We start from the raw sequence: 26650 nt of genomic DNA on the forward strand, positions 1-26650 counted from the left end.
ACTGAGACTTGAATGAAATACACTGAATGCACTTATTGCAATGACTGACTCCTGCCAACAGAGCAGAAACACAGTATGATTCTGATTGGATTAGGTAAGCAGATCATTTACCCACTAAATGGTTTTATTCTCTGGCAACCTTTGATGTTGAAAGAGGAAGGAAATAAAAGGAGTGTGTGTGGAAGGAGATAACTACAGTTCAAGCTCCCAAAGGCAGAGGCTGTTTTCTTAACAGGTTTGTAGCTGCAATCTTTCTATTTTGTGTTCCAAATGTAGAACTGTATATAGACCCTGTGGTTTTCTTTCGGCTAAACTTGTGGATGCTCCAAAAGCTGAAATGAACCACTGTGCTCTTTAATATATAGTATGAAAGGAGAGATTATCATGAAATACCAAATGCATGGTATGGTGTTGGGCTAGATGGGGCTTTTTCTTAACCTGCTAGTTGAACTTCATCAAAGTCATTAGCTAAAATTAACCTTTTGACCAGCAGTCTGTAGTTTACACTTCACCAAAATGAAAGTTCGTGTGGTCTTTGCAGAGTGATTCAGAACTGAATGCATTTGGTCTTATTTACTTGACACTTTGATATCAAAGCAAGAGATACTTTGGCTAGGTAGTTTTTGTCCCTCTTCTGCACTAGTTTATAACTAACAATTAATACAGACGTGTGTCTCTTATCTAAAGAACCACCCATTTGTAATCTGAAGCAATCAAATTCTTGGTTAAGCTGCTTCTGTTAGCCCTGTTTCATGCAAAACAGATCTAAGGAGCAAAAAAACTGTAGATTTTTTTTTTAAAGCCAATATGAGAGTCTCAGGGATATCGTCTCAGGTTCAGTGTGTACAAAAGTATATGTAATACAGTTTGGATTTGTAAATTGTATAAATGTCATATAGTTAACTGCTGAGCTCAAGATAGCATCTTTTGAAGACTTGTTTGCCGTTTCATTATTGTAAAGGTTTTTCACCAGATTTGATTAATTCTCTTTTTAGAGTTGCTGATGATAGAAGTATGAAGTTTGTCCACAAAAATGAGTGACTGTTGCTGTCTAGAGCCAGACATAGTGGAAAAGCAGGCACCGTCACCTTTCCTCAGCCAGCTCTGCCAGGGCACCTTATTCCTGAGCTGCAGCACTATGGCTTGCCATTCTGGCCCCAGTTTCTCTTGAGCACCTACTGGACATGTGTGGCTCTGTGAAGTGAATAATTAGGGACTAGAATGAGATCTGGCTAACTCACTTCCATGTGTAGCCATTGCACTATCTCAGATCTTGTTTAAACAAATGCTTAGTTTTCAGCAAGCTGGGGTGTTGGTCTACCTTGCACTAGCCTGCTGCGCACTAAGGGCTTGTCTACATTACCCGCTGGATCGACAGGCAGCGATTGATCCAGCTGGGGTCGATTTATTGCATCTAGTCTAGACGCGATAAATTAACAGCCAAGCGCTCTCCCGTTGACTCCGATACTCCACCAGGGTGAGAGACGCAGGCAGAGTTGACAGCTGAGCGTCAGCCATCGACTTACCGCAGTAAGTAGATCTAAGTATGTTGACTTCAGCTACATTATTCACGTAACTGAAGTTACATAACTTAGATCGATTGCCCTCCCCTCCTTCCCCCCCAGTGTAGACCAGGCCTAACTATCCATGTGAACCCTGCTGCCACTCTCTATAAGTCCCCTAGTGCATACTGATCTACTCCCATATCAAAGCAGCATAAATTAAAGCGCACTATGAAACTGTTAGTGCATGGCAGCAGGGTCCGCGTGGATGCCTAGTGCATGACAGCAGACAGCCTACTTCAGGCTAGATTTACACCCCTTGCCATATACTAGTGTTCATTTAGACAAGGCCTTCTTGTGGCACCTGGCTCTTAGGAATGTTGGGTACTTATTTGTTTCAGTCCTGTCTGATTCACTAATTAATTTTATGTACGAGGGAGCAGTGTCAGATGGACAGAGAAAGGGAGTTGGATTCAAAGGGCTCCTGGGTTGTAGTCTCTGCTTCACAGTGATCTGCTTGTGCCTCTGTTTCCCCAACTCTAAAATGGGAATACTTACCAACTTCCTAGAGGCAGGGGAAGTGTAGTTAGTCATTTTTTATAAAGTACTTTGTGATCCTTGGATGAAAAGTATCCCAAGTGCAACGTATCTGACCCCCCCCCCTTTTTATTTAAACTGTTGTACATTGGACATCATTTAAAAACTTAACATTGGCCAGTCTGCTGTGATTTCCGAACCATGGTATCACCTAATACAGGAATGATGTAGGTGGTGACTTTGGTACTAGGAGTGGTAGTGCATGTAAGTTTTCAATGTCTTTCATGCTTGCGCACTTACAGTGATAATTCAGTGGTTCAAAAGCTCTTGTCCCAAGCCACAGGTCTGTAAGGCAGCAGCATACTTTTCTCTTTTCCCTACCTTCCTTCTGCCCCACCCTCTCCAATAGGTTAAGCCAAAACACTTTGATTCTAAGATGAAAGCAGATGATTAGCAAAACAGTCTGCTTGCTTGCAGCCTGTTTAAGAGGGATTATTAGGTTTTAGTAACCCCCAGAATTAGCAACTTCCTGATTGTTGTTTCCTATTGTCTATGAATAATTTATGTACTGAGTTCAATTAATCATCTTATTGATATTCTAACCTTAGAATTCTGTTATGTCTAATCTCAAACAACTTCCATTTTATAAAGGTCATTCTGTTTCCTATTAAGACTAGCAGGTGTTATTCAGAGAGGGTAACTTAGTTACTTCCTCTGCTTAGCAGATAGGGTCTTGTACCCAGATCCTCAAAGATACTTAGGTGCCTAACTCCAATGAGAGTTAGGTACCTACATACCTTTGAGGATCTGGGCTTTGGAAACTTGCAGCCGCTCTATTGCTGCTGTTCTTATCAGCATCTGGATATCCATGAACAAGTAAAGCCTTAAGTGGAGATGCTCTAAAAGAGATCAGGCTTGGTATTCAGAAGAATAGAAAGGTATGGCGAATCAAAGCAGAGTTAGGGAAAATCTTCTTTTGTGGTTGATAAAATGATGAAGGAAACATCCAAAATGACAATAAAAATGAAACAGATTAAAATCACTTTCTATATTCTCCATCTCCTGCTTGATGCAGTTATAATTTCCAAACATTCCTATATTTAATGTTCTTGATCTAAAGCTGTTGATTGAAAGCAGGGTAAAGGGCTCCCAGATATCATTGTGATGGGTGCCCTGTCAGTGTTGTTATAACAACAGATGTGGATTCCTGCTGCCCCAAGACAGCTGAGTGGGTTCTGATTTAAGCTTAGAAACCTGCATGGCTGTGCAGTAATTGAGAGAATATAGTAGTAGTAGTAGTAGTAGTAGTTGTATTCAAAGTTCAGCAATAAAGCTCCCTATTATAAAAATTTATTAATTAAAAACCTGAAGCATATTAAATTATTTTCATTGTACAACTGATGATGGCTAGGTAGATGGTGTGGGGCACGGGTCACTTGTTGATTTGAACTAGAGAACATGATGGATTCTATGTAACATGAAACAACTCAGTGCTACTTTGGGCACACTGCCAGGCTTCGCCTAAACTTGCTCCTAATAATGTTACTTTCACCTCCCACACTTGTCTTTCATCTAGCTGTTGTGTCTTGTCAATAACGTAGATGGTAAACTATTTTGAGTTGGCCCTATCTTTGACCTGATTGCCACCTCTGTAATAAAGATAAATAGTAACATAGAACCAGCCACAGTAACACTGGTCTCTCTCCTTCCTTTTGAATTTCCCCAGTATGTGGTGCCATAGATTGACACATCTATTCTCCAGCACCCAGTGCCTGCTGAATAGAGGCAGTGGACACCAAATATCATGGCAGCCCCGTTACAGAAAGAGCCTCCCTGCTGTATCCCGTTGGCACCATATGGCCCCTGCGTCTCTGAACTGTGCCTGGCAATTACATGGTGATCATTTAGGTAAGGGGAGAGAGTGTGTATGCGTGCACGAGTGTTGGTGTGGGTACACCTCTCAGCTTGGGTGGGGTGGGAGGCAGCCTTTTCTGATCGTGCTTTACAGTGGTGGTGCTCTTTCAGTCAAGTCACTCTTGATTTCCACTAGTGTGAGAATAGAGTCAGACCCCAGCCCTCTTACTATATAGTTTAGAGGTTTGGTTTGGTATTTTCAGGGACGTATGGGACCAGGTCATCTCCATTCCCTAACAGTTTTGCGGCAGCCCAGTCTAGCAGGCTAAGGCAGAGTTCTAATCCCATCTCAGCCTTGACTTGCTGTATGGCTTTGAGACTGGGAGGAGAGGTAGATACGCTGGAGGGTAGGGATAGGATAGAGAGGGCCCTAGACAAATTAGAGGATTGGGCCAATAGAAATCTGATGCCGTTCAACAAGGACAAGTGCAGAGTCCTGCACTTAGGATGAAAGAATCCCATGCACCACTACAAACTAGGGACCGAATGGCTAGGCAGCAGTTCTGCAGAAAAGGACCTAGGGATTACAGTGGATGAGAAGCTGGATATGTGTCAACAGTGTGCCATTGTTGCCAAGAAGGCCAATGGCATTTTGGGCTGTATAAGTAGGGGTTTTGCCAGCAGATCGAGGGAGGTGCTCGTTCCCCTCTATTCAACATTGGTGAGGCCTCATCTGGAGTACTGTATCCAGTTTTGGGCCCCACACCTCAAGAAGGATGTGGAAAACCTGGAAAACGTCAAGCAGAGGACAACAAAAATGATTAGGGGACTGGAGCACATGACTTATGAGGAGAGGCTGAGGGAACTGGGATTGTTTAGTCTGCAGAAGAGAAGAATGAGGGGGGATTTGATAGCTGCTTTCAACTACCTGAAAGGGGGTTCCAAAAAGGATGGATCTAGACTGTTCTCAGTGGTACTAGATGACAGAACAAGGAGTAATGGTCTCAAGCTGCAGTGGGGGAGGTTTAGGTTGGATATTAGGAAAAACTTTTTCACTAGGAGGGTGGTGAAACACTGGAATGTGTTACCTAGGGAGGTGGTGGAATCTCCTTCCTTAGAAGTTTTTAAGGTCAGGCTTGACAAAGCCCTGGCTGGGATGATTTAGTTGGGATTGGACCTGCTTTGAGCAGGGGGTTGGACTAGATGACCTCCTGAGGTCCCTTCCAACCCTGATACTTTGTGAAACCACTTCACCCCCTTGTCAGACAGAAAAACAGACCGGTAAGGCAGCTGACAGACCAGTTAATAAGCCCCTAATAACTCCAATGTTTAAATGATACCTGATACTTCTTAGCTAATTTCTGCTCTATGTGTTACCTGAAGGCAATTCACTATTGATGTGTAGCCTTTCAGCGCAGCTCACGTGGACACATACAGTCACCATGTCAAGATATACCTTGGACATATCAAATGAGTGGGGCCCTACCAAATTCATGGTCCATTTTGATCAATTTTACAGTCATAGGATTTTAAAAATAGTAAATTTCATTATTTCGGCTCATAAAATTTCAGATTTAAATGTGTAGTAGTTGTAGGGATCCTGACCCAAAAAGGAGTTGTGGGGTGGGTTGGACTACTAATTTAAGAACTGCAGGTCTCCCCCATGAAATCTGTATAGTACAGGGTAAAAGCAAACACAAGACCAGACTTCAAGTCGGGGGAGACTGGATTTCAGGGTCCATGAAGCATTTTTCATGGCCATGAATGTGGTAGGGCACTACAAATGAGGGTAGTTTAGGGGACCTTTGTATTTGAAAGCATCTCTTTTAAGTATGTAATTAAACGAAATTGCCCAGTATTTAAGATACCTTTGATCCAAAGGATGATGCAATGCCCAATTGCATATGGATCTGGATACTTGGATTTCAAAAGCCAAGCTGGACTAGAGCGGGAGGGACTCTCCTCTTACACAAAGACATTCTTAGGGATATCAAAGCTGGCTGAGACAGTTTTAAGCTGTTTGGGGATGGGAGAAAGGCAAAAGCACCCTGCCATGCTGTAGGTCAAGGAATATTTCAGTGTCAAGCTTAGTGCCAGTGCAGTGGTGGTTTCCATTGTATTCAGATTGGCCTGTTGATTTATACCTATCCTATTTGGCTGGACTTTTTCCTCTTTCTGTATTTCTGTATAGTTGCCCATTAGCAATATGGTTTCAGCCATACTGAAGGGAGCATCTTATCTCAAACAGTTGCCTGCAAAGGGAATAAAATAGTCTGGTCTGTCAAGGAATAGGGAAGAAAGGAATAAGTAGCTGCATGGCTAAGGCTGCAGTCTTCCCTTCCCAACAGTGTCATAGGAGTGGACTTCTGTGGGCTCCGTGAGAATCGAACAAGCTATAGAATACTAGGCCCTAGTTAAAATAACACTTGCCTAATATTCACGACACTCCTTGGAGGTAGATAGTGTGCGTGTGCAGTGGTTTGAGGGTAAATACTAATAGACTTTGTAGTTGCTGCAAGTGGGCTTATACAGGTGGGGTTCTTAGTCTTTTGGGGTACATCTATACGGCAGCTGGGAGGTGTAATTTCCAGCTCAGGTGGACATAAATGTGCTAGCTCTGATCAAGCTAGCATACTAAAAATAGCAGTATGGCCACAACAGCTCTGGCTAGCCGCCCAAGTCTGAAATCCTTGATATGTATTTCGGCCGCTGCAGCCACGCTGCTATTTTTGGTGTGCTAGCTCGCACAGCGCTTACGTGTATGTCTAGCTAAGTGGGGATTACACCTCCCAGCTGCAGTGTAGACAACCCTTGGTTTTAACTTGTTTGACCAAGGACTCTTTTAACTATCTATTTCCCCAGAGCTCAGGTATGCAGAGACCCTGATGCGCTTTGATTATGTGTGGCTGCGTGATCACTGCCGCTCTGCATCCTGCTACAACACCAAGACTAACCAGCGCAGCCTAGACACAGCTAGTGTGGATCTATGTATCAAACCAAAGACTGTTCGAGTGGATGAGACCACGCTCTTTCTAACATGTAAGTCAAGGGAGTCTGCGCTAAATGTTATGAAGGGGCCTAGCTGCAGCTGAGGTAAACATTGAAGAGTGTCATTCTGAGAGATGTCCCTAGGTGTTTTCTACAATCCGCACATGCCTTAAATCATTTCCAGGGTTGTGTTGCTTTTAACTGAAAAGAAAACTGTCAGTGTGTTTTCAATATGTCTAAAAAGCTGTTTCTCACTAGTGGAGATCTGAAACTTGGGGCTTGTCTGCATGGGGAAATTTACTGGCATAGCTATATATTGCAATAGTCATAGGGTATGTCTACATTACGAAATTAGGTCGAATTTATAGAAGTCGGTTTTTATAAATTGTTTTTATATAGTCAATTGTGTGTGTCCCCACACAAAATGCTCTTAAGTGCATTAAGTACATTAATCGGCGGAGTGCTTCCACAGTACCGAGGCTAGCATCAACTTCCGGAGTGTTGCACTGTGGGTAGCTATCCCACAGTTCCCGCAGTCTCCGCCACCCATTGGCATTCTGGGTTGAGATCCCAATGCCTGATGGGGCAAAAAACATTATCGCGGGTGGTTCTGGGTACATATCATCAGGCCCTCCCTCCCTCTGTGAAAGCAATGGCAGACAATCGTTTCGTGCCTTTTTTCCTGAGTTACCTGTGCAGATGCCATACCACAGCAAGCATGGAGCCCGCTCAGCTCACTGTCACCGTATGTCTCCTGGGTGCTGGCATACGCAGTACTGCATTGCTACCCCTCAGCAGCAACCCATTGCCTTGTGGCAGCAGATGGTGCAATAGGCCTGAAAACCATCCTCATCGTGTCCGAGGTGCTCCTGGCTGCCTTGGTAAGGTCGGTCAGGAGCGCCTGGGCAGATATGGGCGCAGGAACTAAATTAGGAGCGACTCGACCAGGTCATTCTCTTTAGTCCTGCAGGCAGTCCTATTGTACCATCTTATGGTGAGCAGGCAGGAGATGAGGATGGCTAGCAGTGCTATTGCACCATCTTCTGCCGGGCAGCCAGGAGATGTGGATGGCTTGCAATCCTACTACACCGTCTGCTGCCAGCCAAAGATGTAAAAGATAGATGGAGTGGATCAAAACAAGAAATAGACCAGATTTGTTTTGTATTCATTTGCTCCCTCCCTCCATGAAATCAACGGCTGACAATCGTTTTGGTGAGGTCTGTCAGGGGCACCTTGAAAACTTTAAAGGAGATTCAGTCCTGCCTGAAATACCAAAGGGAGGGATAGTTTAGTGGGTTGAGCATTGGCCTGCTAAACCCAGGGTTTTGAGTTCAATCCTTGAGGAGGCCATTCTGTATGACGGTTGTTTTTGTTTCTCCTTGATGTAAAGCCACTCCCTTTGTTGATTTTAATTCCCTGTAAGCCAACCCTGTAAGCCATGTCGTCAGTCGCCCCTCCCTCCGTCAGAGCAACGGCAGACAATCGTTCCGCGCCTTTTTTCTGTGCAGATGCCATACCACTGCAAGCATGGAGCCCACTCAGATCACTTTGGCAATTAAGAGCACATTAAACAACACGCGCATTATCCAGCAGTATATGCAGCACCAGAACCTGGCAAAGCAAAACTGGGCAAGTAGACGATGTCAGCGCGGTGACAAGAGTGATGAGGACATGGACACAGACTTCTCTCAAAGCATGGGCCCTGGCAATGTGGGAATCATGGTGCTAATGGGGCAGGTTCCTGCGGTGGAACGCCGATTCTGGGCCCGGGAAACAAGCACAGACTGGTGGGACCGCATAGTGTTGCAGGTCTAGGATGATTCCCAGTGGCTGCGAAACTTTCGCATGCGTAAGGGCACTTTCGGTTAGAAGAGCACAGGAGGGTGCGGTGCGCATCAGAGAAGCTTTGAAAACCAGTTTCATGACTGGCCACATCACGGTGTGAAAGTTCCGTTTGTTTCTCCTTGATGAAACCCCCCGCCCCTTGGTCTCTCTACTTCCCTGTAAGCTAACCAACCTCCCCTCCTCCCTTGATCGCCGCTTGCAGAGACAATAAAGTCACTGTTGCTTCACATTCATGTAGTCTTTATTAATTCATCACACAAATAGGGTAATAACTGCCAAGGTAGCGTGGGAAGGGTAGTGGAGAAGAGAAGCACCGGGAGGGGTGGTGGAGGAGGGAAGGATAAAGCCACACAGCACTTTAAAAGTTTAAAACTTTAAAACTTATTGAATGCCAGCCTTCTGTTGGGCAATCCTCTGGGGTGGAGTGGGCTGGGTGGCCGGAGGCCCCCCCATCGGGTTCTTGGGCGTCTGGGTGAGGAGGCTATGGAACTTGGGGAGGAGGGCAGTTGGTTACACAGGGGCTGTAGCGGTGGTCTATGCTCTAGCTGCCTTTACTGCAGCTCAACCATATGCTGGAGCATATTAGTTTGATCCTCCAGCAGCCTCAGCATTGAATCCTGCCTCCTCTCAAAACGCTGCCGTCAGCTTCAGCCCTCTCTTCAGTCCGCCACTTCTCCTCCCGGTCATTTTGTGCTTTCCTGCACTCTGACATTGTCTGTCTCCACGCATTCATCTGTGCTCTGTCAGTATGGAAGGACAGCATGAGCTCAGAGAACATTTCATCGTGAGTGTGTTTTTTTTCGCCTTCTAATCTTCACTAGCCTCTGGGAAGGAGAAGATCCTGTGACCCTTGAAACACAAGCAGCTGATTGAGGGGAAAAAAAGGGACAGTGGTATTTAAAAAGACACGTTTTATAGAACAATGGGTACACTCTTTCACGGTAAACCTTGCTGTTAACATTACATACATAGCACATGTGCTTTCGTTCCAAGGTCGCATTTTACCTCCCCCCACCACGTGGCTAGCCCCTCACCCCATTTCTGTTCAGCCACAGGCAAACAGCCCAGCAGGAATGGGCACCTCTGAATGTCCCCTTAAGAAAAGCACCCTTTTTTCAACCACGTGACCATGAATGATATCACTCTCCTGAGGATAACACAGAGAGATGAACGCCAGCAAACATACACTGCAGTGCTTTGTTCTACAGTGATTCCCGAGCATGTGCTACTGGCATGGAGTGATAAAGTGTCCTACCACTTGGACGGAATAAGGTTGCCCTCCCCAGAAATCTTTTGTAAAGGCTTTGGGAGTACATCCGGGAGAGCCGCAAATGCCAGGGCAAATTAATCATTAAACATTCTAGCTTTTAAACCATGTATACTATTTTAAAAGAGGTCTCCGCCTGTCGGGTCCGAAAGGCAGCCTTGGGTGGGTTCGCTGGGTACTGGCTCCAGGTCCAGGGTGAGAAACAGTTCCTGGCTGTCGGGAAAACCAGTTTCTCCGCTTGCTTGCTGTGAGCTATCTACAACCTCATCATCATCCTCTTCCTCATCCCCAAAACCTGCTTCCATGTTGCCTCCCTCTCCATTGAAGGAGTCAAACAACATGGCTGGGGTAGTGGTGGCTGAACCCCCTAAAATGGCATGCAGCTCATCATAGAAGCAGCATGTTTGGTGCTCTGACCCGGAGTGGCTGTTTGCCTCTCTGGTTTTCTGGTAGGCTTGCCTCAGCTCCTTAAGTTTCACGCAGCACTGCTTCAGGTCCCCGTTATGGCCTCTGTCCTTCATGCCCTGGGAGATTTTGACAAATGTTTTGGCATTTTGAAAACTGGAATGGAGTTCTGATAGCACGGATTCCTCTCCCCATACAGCGATCAGATCCCATACCTCCTGTTCGGTCCATGCTGGAGCTCTTTTGCAATTCTGAAACTCCATCATGGTCATCTCTGCTGATGAGTTCTGCACTCACCTGCAGCTTGCCACACTGGCCAAACAGGAAACTGAAATTCAAAAGTTCGCGGGCCTCTTTCTGTCTACCTGGCCAGTGCATCTGAGTTGAGAGTGCTGTCCAGAGCGGTCACAATGGAGCACTCTGGGATAGCTCCCGGAGGTCAACACCATCTAAGTGCGTCCACAGTACCCCAAATTCGACCCAGCAAGGCCGATTTCAGCGCTAATCCCCTTGTCGGGGGTGGAGTAAGGAAATTGATTTTAGGAGCCCTTTAAGTCGAAAAAAAGGGCTTCATCGTGTGAACTGGTGCAGGGTTAAATCGATTTAATGCTGCTAAATTTGACCTCAACTCTGGTCTAGTTGTAGTGTAGACTCTAGTGTAGACCAGGGCATAGTGATATAGTGGCATAATTATAAATCCCCACTCTTACAGGTGCCTTTTTTTCAGTTTAGTTTATACCACTGCCAAAGCAACATAAGCTAAACCAGAAAAAGGCACTCTTTTAAGGTATGTCTACACTGTGTACCTTACAGCGGCACAGGTATGTTGCTGTAAGGTCTTCCGTGTAACCGCTCTTTGCCAGCAGGAGAGAGCTGTACTCCTGGAAAAAGAAAACCACCCCCAACGAGCAGCGGTAGCTTTGTCAGGAGGAGAACATCTCCCATCGACAAAGTGCTGTCCACACCAGTGCTTTTCATTGGCAAAACTTTTGTCAGTCAGTTAGATGGCTTTTCTTTTTTTTTTCCCACACCCCTGACTGACAAAAGTTTTACCGACAAATGTGCAGTGTAGACCTAGCCATAGTAAGTGTGTCCACACAGGGAGTTTTAGCACTATAACTCTAGTGGTAAGCTTCTCTGTTTAGACACAGTCTCATTATTTTGCATCTTTTTGCATGCATGCTGACAGTTTGTTGCACAGTGGTTTGTGACAACTGGTGATTTAGTCTTTAAGAAACAATATCAATTAGAAACCTAGTGTATTTCAGAAATATTTCAAAGTAGCTTCAGGTCCCACACATTACCTCAGTCCCCTGCCTATTCCTGTGATTGAGAAGCATGTTTTTTCCACTATATACTGTTGCTTTCTTCTCTTTGGTTGTATTAAAAGACCCACACAAATGCAGAAACATTTCAGCTTGACAGCACTTTGTGTGTAGTCATTGCACAAAGTAAACTAAGTTCAAAATATTTTTTTTCTCTTCTCTTGGGTGTTTTTTAAAAAGTAAAAAATATAATTCAGAGAGGTGACTTTTTAAAGCATATTTTTTTAAATAGGATCAGACGATCATAGTCACAAAACAAGTGGTGCCCATTTTTCCCCCACCAAAAAAAAAATCTAAATGAATGTAAGAACTGAATATAGGCATATGGTAAAGTGCCCAGTGCCCCATGGGTGCTCTTTAGCTTACATTCTTGGGGTCCTGCTGTGGCAAAGAGTGCTGATGGATTACAGTAAAGGACTTACATTTTTATTGTGTTTCCTGGGGAAGTCCAGGCTTATCTCTGGATCAAGTGCTGTTTTGGGAAGAGACCTAGCTGTGAACAGATGACTTGAGAACAGAGAGTGGTTCTGGCTTGTGCTATAGTTATAAACATTCCCTCAGAGTCTAAAGCTCTGTTCCCTTTTTTCCCCAAATATGTTTTTGTTTGAACTAGAGAAAATGCAGACACTCAAAGAATACATTAGAAGATGAACAACTTCCTTTCTTTTACATTTTCCCTCTTAATGTGAGGGTCTGATCAGAACTCCTGTCTCCTACTTTATCCTCTACCCGTTGTTCTCTGCTCCACAGCTTGTCACTTTTTCTCCGGCTCTGAGGAGTGATTGTAGATTTGTCCCATTAGAGCTCAGCAGTTTATTCAAACCATTCCTGTGCTATCAGTGCCTGATTCCCCATGCATTACCACTCTGTACTGTCTAGGGGGTTTTAATGGATCTGATTTCAGGTTATAGGACTGCAAAGCTGATGCATTCTGTTCTGAACTTTGACTAAGGCATCACGTCAGACCTAGGGAGAATATGGAGCCCTAAGACTAAAGTAAAAGTAATTTAGCTGGGAACTAGAACTTTTAATGCAAGTAAAGGAGCCACCAGGTGCACTGAAATATGAAATAACAATGTGGTGTATCAAATGCTCACTTTCTCACTGTAACCTCAAAGATAACTTCTTCATGTAACTTGTCCAAGAAAAATCTAATTCCACAGTAAGAAGCTGTTGCTAGACAAAATGGTAGGGTGATGACTACATCCCAATCCCATGTTTTAACTGGCTGATCACCCCAAAACTCCAGTGGCAACAATGCTTTCTATTTTATCACAGGGCCAGATGGTCATGTGACCAGGTATGGGTTAGAGTGGCTGGTGAAGAACAGCTATGAGGGTCAGAAGCGGCAGGTCATGCATCCTCGAATTCTCTGGAATGCTGAGATCTATCAGCAAGCCCAAATGCCCTCCGTGGACTGCCAGAGCTTCCTGGAGACAAACGAGGGGCTGAAAAAATTCCTGCAAAACTTCCTGCTGTATGGCATTGCTTTTGTAGAAAACGTCCCCCCGACCAAAGAGGACACGGAAATCTTAGCAGAAAGAATCGGCTTGATCAGGTAACTAGAGTCCCAAGGAAGGCCACATGCAACTTACTAGGAGTTCCAAGGGCCACACACATAACAAGGAGCAGATTGTAGTCTCCCTCTTTAGTATGAAGGTGCAGCCTTCACTTACCCTCGATCCCAGAATATAACTCCAGTCAAGGTGAAGTATTACATACTGGGACCTGCAGTCTCTGTGGCCAGGCCATTTGATTCAAGATGGAATGTTGCACTGTAGAACCTGCCATGTCCACAGGCCCCACCTCCTTATTAAAGCTAGGATTATGGCATTGTGGAGCTGCATAGGCAGCATCTGGCTACTGTTGTGCTAATGGATAATGTGAAGATCAATGAGTAAGTGCTGGACTGGGAAGATTTGAGCTTCACTGGGGAGAGATTTCCTGTTTTAATATGAAGGGTTGGGAGGGCAGCCCTGGGCCTGGGAGCTGGAAAGATTAAAAAAAAAGATCTGTAGTTGGCTCAAAAGGAGAAGTGTGGGAAAAATGTTTTAAGTGTACAACAAAACAAAAACTCCACTGGTCTAGCCTGGGTTTGAATTTCAGGCTGTCTCCAAACTGAGTGCTGTAGAAACAGCTTACATGCCCCAGGCCATCAGCAATACAGAGATTTACATCATGGAATTTCCACTCTTTTCATGCTGGTTAAGGAGTGGCATTGATGGATTCCCAAGGGAGTCCTATTTGTCTTATCTATCTAGGTACTTATAGGCCTCATTACTGAGACTCAGATCCTCAAAGGTATGTAGGTGCCTAACTTCCTTTGATTTCACTGGGAGCTAGGTACCTAAATACCTTTGAGGATCTAGGGCTGAGTGCTTTTCAGCTTTCTACCAGTACAATTTGCTTGTCATCAGCCTATTTCCTCCGCTGCTGGTCATCTTTCTTCCCCATGGTTCAAGGCTTGGAGAGTGGGTGTTGGATGGGAAACTCGGGGGGCCTTGGAACTCAAGCAAGGTTTCTGTCCAATCCCAGAGGAGGTGGGCGGAAGGGGGAATGTGCTGTGTGAGGGTCAGCATCTTCAGACTGTGGGAATGCCTCACATGACTCAGGAGTGAGGCTTTTGTTGATTTTATAGGAATAGTGTTCAGCTGTAAGAGGAGATCCATTCATCTGCTTGAAGGATATTGGTCATGAGACTTCAAAGGCTATGGGGGTTACACAGGGGAGGTTGGAGCTGTGTTATGAGGGAGAGGAAACAAACACTTACAGTAGTAGAAACCTCTTCACTTGAGACATTAGTAATGAGTCACTTAATTTATATTATAAAATAGGCAGCACACGATATTGTGACTTTCTAACTTGTACACTTTGGGGGATGGTGGCAGATACACTTATGAAAACAGCTAGGATGTTCCCTAAAGCAATCTGTGCCTCACCAGTTGTGTTTACTAGCCCCTCTGTCAAGTACACCTGATCAGATCCTGTCTTTTCTCTTCCAGGGAGACCATCTATGGTAGAATGTGGTATTTCACCTCTGACTTCTCCCGGGGAGACACGGCATACACAAAACTGGCTCTGGATCGTCACACTGACACCACCTACTTCCAGGAGCCTTGTGGGTAGGTGCTTGTGCTGGTTCCCAAAGATGCAGCTCAAAGGGCAAGAGTAATTTACAAGACTGAAGTTTCTAATAGCAGAATTTTTGATAAGTGGGTTGGCTGGTTCTTAGCCAGGCACTAAACAGACTCACCCATTCCAACAGTATGGTACTGCCGCACTGAAATCCTGTTTGATTCAGGAATCTGTCAGTATGCTTTATTTTTTAAATCCCATTTTTTCCCCACCTAAAAATTCCTGGTCCTTCAGGCACACATTCTTATTGGGGGTGGCTCTTGGGTGACTACATCTTGCTATCAAAGTGACTCAGGTACTTCTTTGGTGCTCTTTTGGGATGAAGTTGGCCTTACAACCATATACACAGAAGGCCCAGCCACCCAACTACTTAGCAGTTTATGTGCTTTACAGCATTAGTAAAATTACTATGAAAATCTATGTATGGATTCCAGAATCCCAAAATTCACAAGTTGAATATTAATGACTGATTATTTGTAGGCTGTGATGTGTGGGTTGTGCTGACTTATGTACCATCATTACACATGATCTGAGGAAGAACTCCAAATAAGTTTGGATTTAACTTTCTTCCACTGGTGTATTACTATCGTCAGTTAAACAGCCTGCTGCTCGGACTCCTCAATTCCAAAGTTCATGCCTGTCTCCATTTTCAATATGTTCAGAACTGCAACATGCTCATTAAATGCTCATTCCCAAACTCTGTGTTCACAAGTAGTTTTAGTCCCGTCTGGCCCCTGTGATGTAGACTTTATACCCTGTTTGTCATGCAGGTTTTGATGGCCTGAGAGAAAAAGGCAGCTGGCCTAATATGGATCACACTGTTGTGCAGGAGACTCAAGGCCTCATTTTCAGTCTGTCTTTTCGTGGTGGGAGGTTGGGAATGCTGCAGAGACAGCTCCCTCAGTCACCAGGCAAAGGCCCAATTAGGGACCAGTGTTACTTAGCACTTTCTAAATACGGATGTAAAATACTAAAATGATTAAACAGTAAGCCTTAGTCTTACTGGTTAACCAACCCTAATTGTAACCCCAGCTGCGCGGGCCGGCCAGAGCAAGCAGCCACAGCCCCTCTCCCTTTAATCGGTTAACCGATTAAACAACATCATTTTAATAATTTAAACTGTTAACTTTGTAAACAGATATTTACATCCCTATTTCTAATCATCTGAAGGGTGGCAACTGCAGTATGGAGCTTTGAAAGTAGAAGAAGGAATCATGGGGAGAGATCCTCTGGCTGCCTATAAACTGCAGAGCAGCCCTCAGGAAGGGTAAAGGGAACTTACAAAACTGCCTGCCGGAGTTAAGCTCCAGCTGCCCAGTTCACATCTCATGTACTGTCATGGCAATGAAACTAGCACGAAACATCTAGGTGGCAGGGAGTAACTTGCATAGCAGCGAGAGATGTTTAAATGAATGATTTATTAGTATGCCCTGTATGTGGGAGAGGAATACTTGCACAAAGCATAGGTCATGCTGGCACACCGTCATCCAGGAGCTAGGCTGCTCTAGTATGTTCTGTGAACAGCCAGGCATTATTCTGAGCCCTTTTTTATGTAGTATGCTCTTCAGAGCTGATTTTATTAAGGAACAATCTGATGAAAACTCCACTGAAACAAATAGAAAAAAGTCCTCTCAAGAGTGAATGCCTTTATTTCTTGCAGAGTAGTAAAGGTTTCTGATTAAACCAGTAGCTGGAGAAACTGCTAATCTTTAGCTATTGTTGTTTCTTTCTGCTTTGAAAGAAACCTGTCTCCCTAGTGTGTCACTGTCTGCAATGGCCTGCAGCATTATCTCTGGTTTTGATATCCTAAAATGAACAGGTAGGTTTACCTTTAGGTGTTACAGGATGCTGAACTTTTGAAAGCCACAGTGTTGTCAAGCAACCTTTCTGCAGCCGTCTTGGTCTGTCAGGAGCTCTCCCCATTGTCAGGAGATCTGCCTTTGAATCGGTAGTGTGAGTTTTGAAGTCTCTTACAGCTTGTAGGTGTAAGGAGATAGAGCCCAACAGACAGAAGCTGCAGGTCCTGGATGAATGAGCTGGATGGATCACTGTACACCTTTCTCATGGGGCCTCCTAAAACTTAGGACCAATCAGTTAGAATTGGACCAGAGACTTCCAGGGAAAGCACAGAGTGCTGCAGAAAGTGTTGGTGGTAATTTAATGGGTGAAACTGTTAACCCATAAAACTGGTGCTGGGGAGCTCTGTTTGGCTGGAGGGTGCCATCTGACAGACTACACCTTACCAAGTAGGTCTGAAGAGAAATAAATGAGGAAGATACATTGGAGGTGGTAGAGGGCTGAAGTTTGGGTTGTTTGGATTCCCTTGTCTGAGCAATTCCACACCTTACAATATTTTGTGGAGGGCTGGCCCAATGGCTAGGAAATAGCTTGTGACTCAAGAGATCTGAGTTGAATTCCCTGCTCTGCCATAGACTCCTTGTGTGATTTGGGCAAATCACTCAAGCTCTGTGCCTCAGTTTCCCATCTGTAAAATATGGACAGTAGCACTTCCTTACCTCACAGAGTGTTGAGGATAAATATGTTAGATTGTGAGGTGCTCAGATGCTATGATGATGAGCATCTAAGAGAGAGAGAGAGAGAGGTTCATGTTTTAAGTAGAACTTAACGTTAGTTTCCCTATTTTTCCAAAGCTTGCTTTTTTTTTAAACTCACTTTATTCTAAGGCATTTTAGAGGAATTAGTTTTATACCTGTTCAACTTTTAAAATCCAGGGTGAATCTTCTTTTGGGTTGGGAATAGTTTATAGTACTTCAAAGCAATTTGATCATTGTAAAAACTGCTGTAGAAACTGTAACACAGTATTTTAATGAAGCCATGTCCTAGTGCAGGGGTGGGCAAACTATGACCTGGCTCTTCTCCGGCACTCTGGCCGGGGTCCAGGGTCGGGGGCTGCACCACACGGCTCGGCCACACTCCGACTGGGTCCCTGGGTCAGCTGCACCACGCAGCTCCTGGAAGCCACAGTATGGCCCTGCTCCTATGCACTCCAATGGGAGCTGCAGGGGTGGAGCCTGCGGATTGGGCAGAACTCAGAGCTGCCTGGCCATGTTTCCGCATAGGAGCTGGAGAAGGGACATGCCACTGCTTCCAGGAGCCACTTGAGGTAAGCGCTACTCTGCACTTGCACCCCCTGAGCCTCTCCCCTGCCCCAGCCCTGATCCTCCTCCCACCCTCCAAACCCCTCGATCCCAACCCAGAGCACCCTCCTACACCACAAACTCCTCATCCCCAGCCCCACCCCAGAGCTCGCAGCCCCTCCCACACCCTAACTCCAATTTTGTGAACATTCATGGCCCACCATACAATTTCTATTACCCAATGTGGCCCTCAGGCCAAAAAGTTTGCCCACCCCTGTCCTAGCATGTCTTCTAATCCCTAGTAAGAGAAGGAGCCATTTCAGACTTCAGTTGGGGTGGCGGGGGGTAGGGGAACACTTTACTAAATAAACCTGCAGTCTTTAATTAATAACTTCGGTTATAAGACTGGGCTTTAGAATTTCACAACTACTTATATTTTAGCGTTAAACACTTCTTAGCTTTTTGCACTGGCTGGCTCTGTCCTCATTCAGTGAAATGCATGATACCTGATAACGTAAAATAGCAGCATATACCACTTGCTATTGGGCCATGTCAGGTTCCCGATTAAATGAAGTATACTATAAAAGAGACTCTGAAGCTGTCATGAGTTGCTTCTTTTCCAGGTTCATTCCCCTTTCTTGGTGGTTATCTTCCTATAACTACCCACATGACGTCACTCTCTACCATGTGACAGACTGACTGGATTTTCCTTTGTGTTCTCTCCCCCCTTGCAGTATCCAGGTGTTCCACTGCCTCAAACACGAAGGGACAGGAGGCAGGACGCTGCTGGTGGATGGCTTCTATGCAGCAGAGCAAGTTCTCCAGCGAGCTCCTGAAGAATTTGAGCTCCTCACCAAGGTGCCGCTGAAACATGAGTACATTGAGAATGTTGTGGGATGTCACAACCACATGATTGGGATTGGGCCGGTTTTGAATATCTACCCCTGGAACAATGAGCTCTATTTGATCAGGTGAGAAGTAGTGGATCACACCATTGTTTGGGGGGTGGAGGGGGGGAGCAGCCATTAAAGACATGTGTGGCTTTTCCAGCATGCTGGTCCTTTTGCGTAGTGTAGACTGATAGAACCACTCTCCTTTACATCCTGCATTTTCTCCTGTTCTCCCAGCCAGTACCAGTGCTGAACCATGTACCAGTGCTGGGGCTGCTGGCTCTTCTAACTGGTACTTTAGGCTCTCTACCCTATCTTTTAAAGATAAGCCTCTGTTCTGAGCTCTGGTAATGCCACTTCTTGACCATCTCCCATTCAGCTGCGAGCTGTCTGCCCTGCATTGGAACAGTTGCAGGACTGGGTTTGAAACAGCCTCAGCTCTAATATGGGTTACAGCACACGTGGCTGAAAAGGAGGGGACGGGCACTGTCTACAGGTTTTCATCTGAAAAATGAGGACAGTTGCCCAGAAAGGGTGAGAGCCGCTATTCTAATCTGAATATTTGACATAATTCTCACCAACTTCCACACACTTATTTTTCAGTGGTTACCCATGCCATTCATTATAAAGTTTAAAACAATTACCCATGGCAATTCCATGCCTGCCAAATTCCCAGACTGACAATGGGGAGATGTCCAGGGAATTTTCAGGGCATTATCTCCTGGGCAAGCAGCCAGAAGCCCAAACACTCTATATGTTTCAACAGAGAACTCCGGCTCTTAAATCTCAGACTGCAAGTCACTGCCAACCCCAGTGCACTCATCCATTGCCCTGCCCAGTCACCTTGCTGCAGGGAGGCTGCAAGTAGCACAGGTCTTCCTCTTCAGCTGGATCTTGCACTATTTAGATCAATGAGAGTCATGCCATTGACTTCAATGCCAGCAGGATCAGGACCCTTATACGTAGGTCCTTCTGTATGTCCACCTAGTCTACAGGAAGGTGGGGGTAAAACTTAGCCCAAGTTTTATTGAATCTTTGATTCTGGTTAGAATGCAAGCTGTTCAGCTTGTGCTCTTTATTGTGGATGATGATCGGTTGTCTTTGCCATCTCTGTACCTCATAACAGCACCTAAGATGAACTATAAACATTCAGCCCTGTACCTCTGTTTCATTAAACATACATAGTATTGAAGGAGGCTTCCACTGATTGTTTCCTACTGAGGATGCTGATTGGTCAGTTTGTTCAAGTACTGATATTCCCAAAACAGTGTTAAGCTAGTCCAGGAGTGGGCAAACTTTTTGGCCTGAGGGCCACATTTGGGTGGGGAAATTGCATGCAGGGCCATGAATGTAGGACTGGGGCAGGGGGTTGGGGGTGCGGGAGGGAGGGAGTGCGGGGTGTGGGGGAGGGGGCACGGTATGCAGGAAGGGGCTCAAGGCAGGGGGTTAGGGTGCAGGAGGGGGCTTGGCAGGGGTTCGGGATGCAGGAGAGGGATCAGGATGGGTTTGGGGTGCATCAGGGAGCTCAGGACAGGGGTTCGGGGTGCAGGAGGGGGATCAGGGCAGGGGGCTGGGATGCAGGAGGGATGCGAGGTGCGGCAGGGGACTCAGGGTGGGGGGCGGGCTCCGGCCCAGCGCCGCTTACCTAGAGTAACTCTCAGGTGGCAGAGCGCCGCTAAGGCAGGCTCCCTGCCTGCCCTAGCCCCACGCCACTCCCGGAAGCGGCCGGCACTATGTCCCTGTGGCCCCTTGGGAAGTGGGGGGCAGAGGGTTCTGTGCATTGACTTGCCTGCAGGTACCTCCCCCTAAGCTCCTATTGGCTGGGAACGGGGAACCTCAGCCAATAGGAGCTTCGGGTATGGAACCCACAAATGAGGGCACCGCACGGAACCCTCTGCCCCTCCTCCCCCAGGGTCCACAGGGATATGCTGCCAGCCGCTTCTGGGAGTGGTACGGGGCCCGCAGCGCCATGGGCATGGCAATCCCGTGGGCCGGATCCAAAGCCCTGAGGGATCAGCTCCAGGCCGCGGGCCGTAGTTTGCCCACCCTTGTCACTGATTGGAGATTAAGATAGTAGATTGCACATGCACTTCCGGCACAATCTCCTTTTATTATGACAGGTGGAGTTTAAGGTTCTCCATGATACATCGGGGTTGATCTTCTGCTTAGAGTTTATACCCATCTATCCCTTGACATACAGGTCACTAACCGTGCATCATTTTTGATTTTATTCCTACTTGCCAGCCATAAAGAAATAATCACTCTGGTGCGCGGGCCTTCTGCCTGCTCTCTGCATTGCATGAATTTCACCCTCTCAGCATTCCAAGCTGGCAAATGAGTGATTCAGTCACTTAAATGATGCTGCCTCTGCCTTGAAGCACTGCAGTGCTCTGACTTCACCCTGCCCAGTGTAAATTGTCAATTGTAGTTAAAAAGAGTTTTTATAAGAAAGGGACACAATCAGGTCATTTTGAGGCCAGCAGGTTTTAAAAAAAAATCCAAAACAAAATATTAACAGAAGTATGATGTGTTTTTTTATTTTGTTTTTGGAAAATAATTCAGTGAGGATAGTTTTGTTTGGATTTAACTTGTTCCTACTTAAATCCCCACTCTTCGCCCAACCCACCCCGCCACATTTACTACATAAATACAGAGTAACCCCAATGCATTTTTTGTGGCCTTCCTAAAGACGTCCTTTGTGCATTAGACTATAGAGGTTTCCTGTGGAATATCTGGCTCGGCTCTGCTCATAGATCCATGGTGACTGTCTCTTCTGTTTTGTTCTGATCCAGGTACAATAACTACGACCGAGCTGTCATCAACACAGTGCCTTATGATGTTGTGCATCGCTGGTACGCCGCGCATCGCACACTCACCACAGAGCTACGGAGACCAGAAAACGAACTCTGGGTCAAACTGAAGCCAGGCAAGGTAGTCACAGGATGGGGGAGCATGTGAACTCACTTCACTGAGGGAGGCAGCACATATTTAGATATAACAGGGACCTGGTAATTAAGACAGCTGATCTTTCCCCCGACTTGGTGTAATACTTTGGATAAGTTCCCCGTGCCTGTTTCCCTCTCACAACCCTGTGTTAGGATGAATTGTATCGGCAGCACCCAAATCTCCATTGCATACATTCTTACCACCAGAAAAGTGGGGCAGAGGGAGGATGTGGCCACAAGTCAAAGCAAAAATAATGGGAATTCACCCAAAAACAGTGTGGGAGGAGGGCTGCCACAGAGTGGGAAATAGATCTCCTGATTTGTGAAGTAGGGCCAATAAAAATACCAGTGTGTGGTAGGTTGTGAAGATTAATGTGTGAAGTGCTTTGAGGTCTTGTAGAAGTGGGAGATCTTATTAATGGAAATATATGAAACATGTAGAGGGCATCTGAGGAAACGGATCAGACCAGCAATCCTATCAAGCTCTGTCCTCGGGCTGCTTTCAGAGTCTTGCACTGCAAAACAGTCTATAAAATCAATATTCTCCAACCCCAGACATGACTGAAGTGTGTCGTGCACAAACCATGGAAGCAGAAAAAAGAAGGGTCCACTCCAGGGTTTACAATGCCCAGGATGTGCTGTGCTTTAACCCCTTGTCTAGCATTACAATTACAACGCACAGAACCAGACTATATTACAAGTGTGCAGATCCTAGGCCTAGTGGACACATCTGTCCAAGCCTACTGAAAAGGTTTACATATACACAAGATAGATTCAGCCAGTGGAGATTAGTTTCAGAAAGCTACTACAACCTCCCTCTGCTCCTGCATGACAGAGGGGAGGATATGCAGCCCGAAAAGTGGAGTATGGCAACCCTTGAGGTTAGAGTTTTTGCCCCTTCCACCCTCTCCCTGTTACTGCAGGAGAAGGGCAAAGTATGCGAGGTTTATATGGCTGGTGAACTCTGCCAACAGGCCACTACCATAGAAGCACAAGCAAGTGGTATAGACTGTGCCAGTACTGTCTCATTGTTTCTTTGTACTCCACTGTGCGTCTGTGTTATCTGTCATCTCTCATCTTCGATTGGAAGCTCTTTGGGGCAGGGCGTTCCTTTTTGTTCTGTGTTTGTACAGCACCTAATGCAGTCCATGACTGGAGAGCCTAGGAGTTACTGCACTGTAAATAGTAATTCGTTCTTCATTTCAATGCCTATATACTGAGCAGCCTGCCAGGAGCAGCCCACGGGCCACACCTAATGTTTCAATGTGCCATTTAGGTAATAATCTAGTATGACCTCTGTTCATGTGGACACTTCTTCACTCCATATTCTCAGTGCTTTTTTCCTCTTATGTAGGCTCTGTTTGTGGATAACTGGCGCGTCCTGCATGGACGGGAATCGTTCACGGGATACCGCCAGCTGTGTGGGTGCTACCTGACAAGAGATGACATGCTAAATACTGCACGTTTCCTGGGGCTGCAAGCTTAACATAGACTGTCAGCAGCAGAGAAGCAGCAAAACCTGTCAACCACAGTGCTCCCAGAACTGTGCGTCACCAGAACGAGCACGTTTTAAATACCTCATACACCCTATCCCTGCCAAATAGTTCTCGGTGCCTGGGGGAATGGGCAGGAGTTAAGGGTCACCAGAGCTTTACCTGATTGTCAGCTATGGGGCAGAGGGGGAGACCTCTCTTGCTCCCCACCCCCATGGCCTTTCAGCACAGTCTGATTCAGCTTGAGAAGGAAGAAGCCAAGGATCTGAGTTGCTGCTGAAAATGCTCACAAACACCAGCTGATGCCAAATTCCAATCAAGTGCCTTCTGAATTTTAAATGAGGTGGTAAAGCCCTCAGGTTCCCCTAGGTGTTTTATCAGCAACCTTCCAGGATTCATTGCACGTGATAGGCCAGAGTAGCTATTTGCTTTGTTTTGACCCTGAGCTAGACCTGATTCCAGCTCGAGAGAGAACAAGAGGATTTCTTTGGTCCTGCTTGAAGTAATGCAAACACCAAGTTATTCCAGCGTGAGGGTGGTGACAAGTTTCTTTTCTCTTTCCTGCTCCTTAAACACCTCCCCTGGCCACACCCATGTTCATGCATTTTGGGGCAGATACAATGTCATCTTTCTCCAGTAATTGAAGGCAAACTGTGCTGACTGATGGCCCAAACGCATCAGCCAGTGTAGTATGGAACCTCTCCAGGGAGATCTATGGGGAAGGAGGAGAAGTGAGAACAATCTGGGAGGGAACAAGGTGCAGTTCATCAGGCAGCAGTGCAAGGCAAGGACACTATTTCCCACACCCCTCCTTAGTTTGAGCAGCAGCAGGCTTGTCTCCACTGTTCCCACAGCCTTATCTGGTCAGAGCTTCCCTGTACATAGGGTGAAGGCACAACTGCTGCAGAGTTTCTTGTAGACTTGCTGCTTGGGCCTTTTTGTTCTCTCTGCCTAAGGGCTATAGGCTTAGTGCAGGGAAGCTGGCAACCTGCTGCTGAGAGAGGCTTAGGGTCTTGCATCATATTTTCCTCCAAAGTTCATTAACGAGATGCCTTTCAGGCCCAGAAAGACATGGATTGCATAGGAGTGTCTGGCATTTTAAAGGGACACTGTCAAGATAGAAATCCTCTTTAAAAGCAGACCCTTTCCTGTTACCAATGACAACTGACCATGACCAATCTCATTTATTTTTTCACTCTTCAGGCTATTTGCTTTTTTCACCTCACTAAGCCTGGAAAATGAAACGAGGCTGGTCAGTCTTGCCTCTGATTCTCCTGAACTAGCCAGCTGCTGTTCTGCTGCAAACAGATCATGGGGATGTTTACCTATAAAGCCAGTGGTCTTCATTTAGTTCATATACAGATGAATGTCTCCTAGTACTAGGGTTCATAAAATTTCTCTGAAACCTACCTGGGTGAAATGATTAGACAGTGTCCATTTAAGGGACTCGCTCCGCTAGGCAGCAAGGCTTCGCTTCAGTCATTGGGGTTTGTCAGGGAGTAACTGCAGCACCCAGTGTAATCCACCAACTGGGGATATGTGCAAAAGTGATCCATTAGCTGTGAATTCATGTCTGCAAGTTTTGGGTGGAGAGGGTCTTTTTTCCAGTTGTGTGTTTTCCAAGACCCATGGACTGGAGGCTGCTCTCGTGCTGACAGTTTCTGCTATAGGAGGCAGCTCTCAATTTTTGTCACAGAAGGAAGGAAAAAAGCCTTATCAAGTCCTATGCACAGGATTCTTCTCTTGTAAATTGGTGGGAGGGATAGCTGAGTGGTTTGAGCATTGGCCTGCTAAACCCAGGGTTGTGAGTTCAATCCTTGAGGGGGCCATTTAGGGTTCCGGGGCAAAATTGAGGATTGGTCCTGCTTTGAGCAGGGGGTTGGACTAGATGACCTCCTGAGGTCCCTTCCAACCTTGATATTCTATGAATTAACAAGAACTCTGCTACTTGGTACACACGGGGACTACCACAAAGCATACATTTTAAATGTAAAAAATGGATAAAAGCGAAAACGTTAAAAATCAGGGTCTTGCCACTTCATGCATCTCAATGAGTGATACTACCTGGGCAATGCCACTTTCTGGCCTTTGGTGCTTTTACTACAATGTCGTCTTGGGTTCCAAACACTGCATTGGGGCGGCGGGTGATTTCAAGAACAGCCTAGATATAGAAACAGGTGGAAAAACCTGTTTGTATTGGGTGTTTTAAAACTGTAGGGAGTGGGGAGGGAGTTTGCCATCGAAATGTTGGGCCTGAAGCGCAGCTGAGAACTTTGCATTTGAGAGGGAGTGGAATTCACAAATTTCTTCACAGCCTGGGCGATGTTCTGTCAGGATTTTGTTGGAATGGCCGTGATGTTTGCACATGGCAAAGTGCTACCAGATTTCCTGAGTCCGAATCTCTGTATTTCAAAGAGCAGCACTGTGGGTAACACAACCAGTGACACTCTATCTTCTCTCCAGTGGGGCCAGCTGCTCCCAGCAGCACTTGTTACTAGGTAAGGCTCTCCTTCCTCCGGAAGCTCAAACACCCAGGACTCAGACTAGAGCAAGGGAAAAATTGCCTCAAGGTTATTGACAAGAGACTGGAGTGAAACCTGTGCCTTTCTGATAGGGAACCGCGGTATGGTAGGTGTAAGCTCCTCTGGACCCAGCAGACTGATAAGATGGGGGACACCAGTCTACCTAGAAGCAACTCTGGTGGAAACTGAACCCTCCTCCCTAACTCGCCAGAAGTGACCATACGCTCCCCATTATAATGATGTGCTGGTTTGTTTTCCCCTTGAAGCACATGGTGGGGAAAGCTACCAGGAATTTGTAAGCTTCTGAAACATATTTTTCCTGCATGTCTTTTTCAACGTCTCTTAACCTCCCTCCCCAACAACAAAGGTGGAGGGGCGAGAACTTGGTTTAACCTTCCTCACCACCCTTCCCCAGATCTTAGGGAGTTGGAATTTCTTCTGAGCAACTTGCTGGAGTCAAGTATTTGGGGAAACAGTATTTCTTAGTCACACACTAGCGCTCTGTCAAATCTATGCATTTGTCTTAACACCATGTCTGGAACAGTCTGTTCACAATGATGCTCTTCGGTGTACTCAAGCTTTTCAGACTAATTTTTGCTAATAAAATAGGAATTGCTTCTTTTTTTCACCACAGTGAGTTGGAGGCTCAGGTCTGTGAGTATGGGATTTATCTCTCACCTGTGTTACATTGATCTTGCCATTACATGTGCTCCGTTACATCGAGCCAGTCCTCAGTCCAATCTTCTTCAGGGTTTTTCTCCTCCCAAGGATGTTAAATCTCCAAGAGTGACTTGGATCTTGGAAAAGTTTTTTTGAGAGGGAGAGGGTAATTTTCTTCTCTGCC

General features: G+C 45.8%; 1 protein-coding gene across 5 annotated transcripts in view; it reads left to right on the plus strand.

The window, feature by feature from the left end:
• TMLHE (trimethyllysine hydroxylase, epsilon) overlaps positions 1 to 26439 on the plus strand; it is a 42905-nt gene extending 16466 nt beyond the window's left edge. For 3 of the 5 annotated variants that reach the window (XM_038417239.2, XM_038417240.2, XM_043492989.1), the window contains 7 exons: positions 3766 to 3947; positions 6756 to 6932; positions 13002 to 13281; positions 14726 to 14845; positions 18691 to 18927; positions 21639 to 21777; positions 23146 to 26439. In XM_038417239.2, coding sequence (XP_038273167.1) covers positions 3767 to 3947; positions 6756 to 6932; positions 13002 to 13281; positions 14726 to 14845; positions 18691 to 18927; positions 21639 to 21777; positions 23146 to 23277 — 1266 coding nt within the window. In that variant the 5' untranslated portion in view covers position 3766 and the 3' untranslated portion in view covers positions 23278 to 26439. Of the gene's footprint in view, positions 1 to 154; positions 236 to 3765; positions 3948 to 6755; positions 6933 to 13001; positions 13282 to 14725; positions 14846 to 18690; positions 18928 to 21638; positions 21778 to 23145 lie in introns of all 5 variants that reach the window. The other 2 variants (XM_043492988.1, XM_043492990.1) reach the window with 2 other exon arrangements.
• Positions 26440 to 26650: the final 211 nt, after the last annotated feature.

The sequence above is a fragment of the Dermochelys coriacea genome, chromosome 9 (genome assembly GCF_009764565.3).
Source record: "Dermochelys coriacea isolate rDerCor1 chromosome 9, rDerCor1.pri.v4, whole genome shotgun sequence".
Classification (NCBI taxonomy): domain Eukaryota; kingdom Metazoa; phylum Chordata; order Testudines; family Dermochelyidae; genus Dermochelys; species Dermochelys coriacea.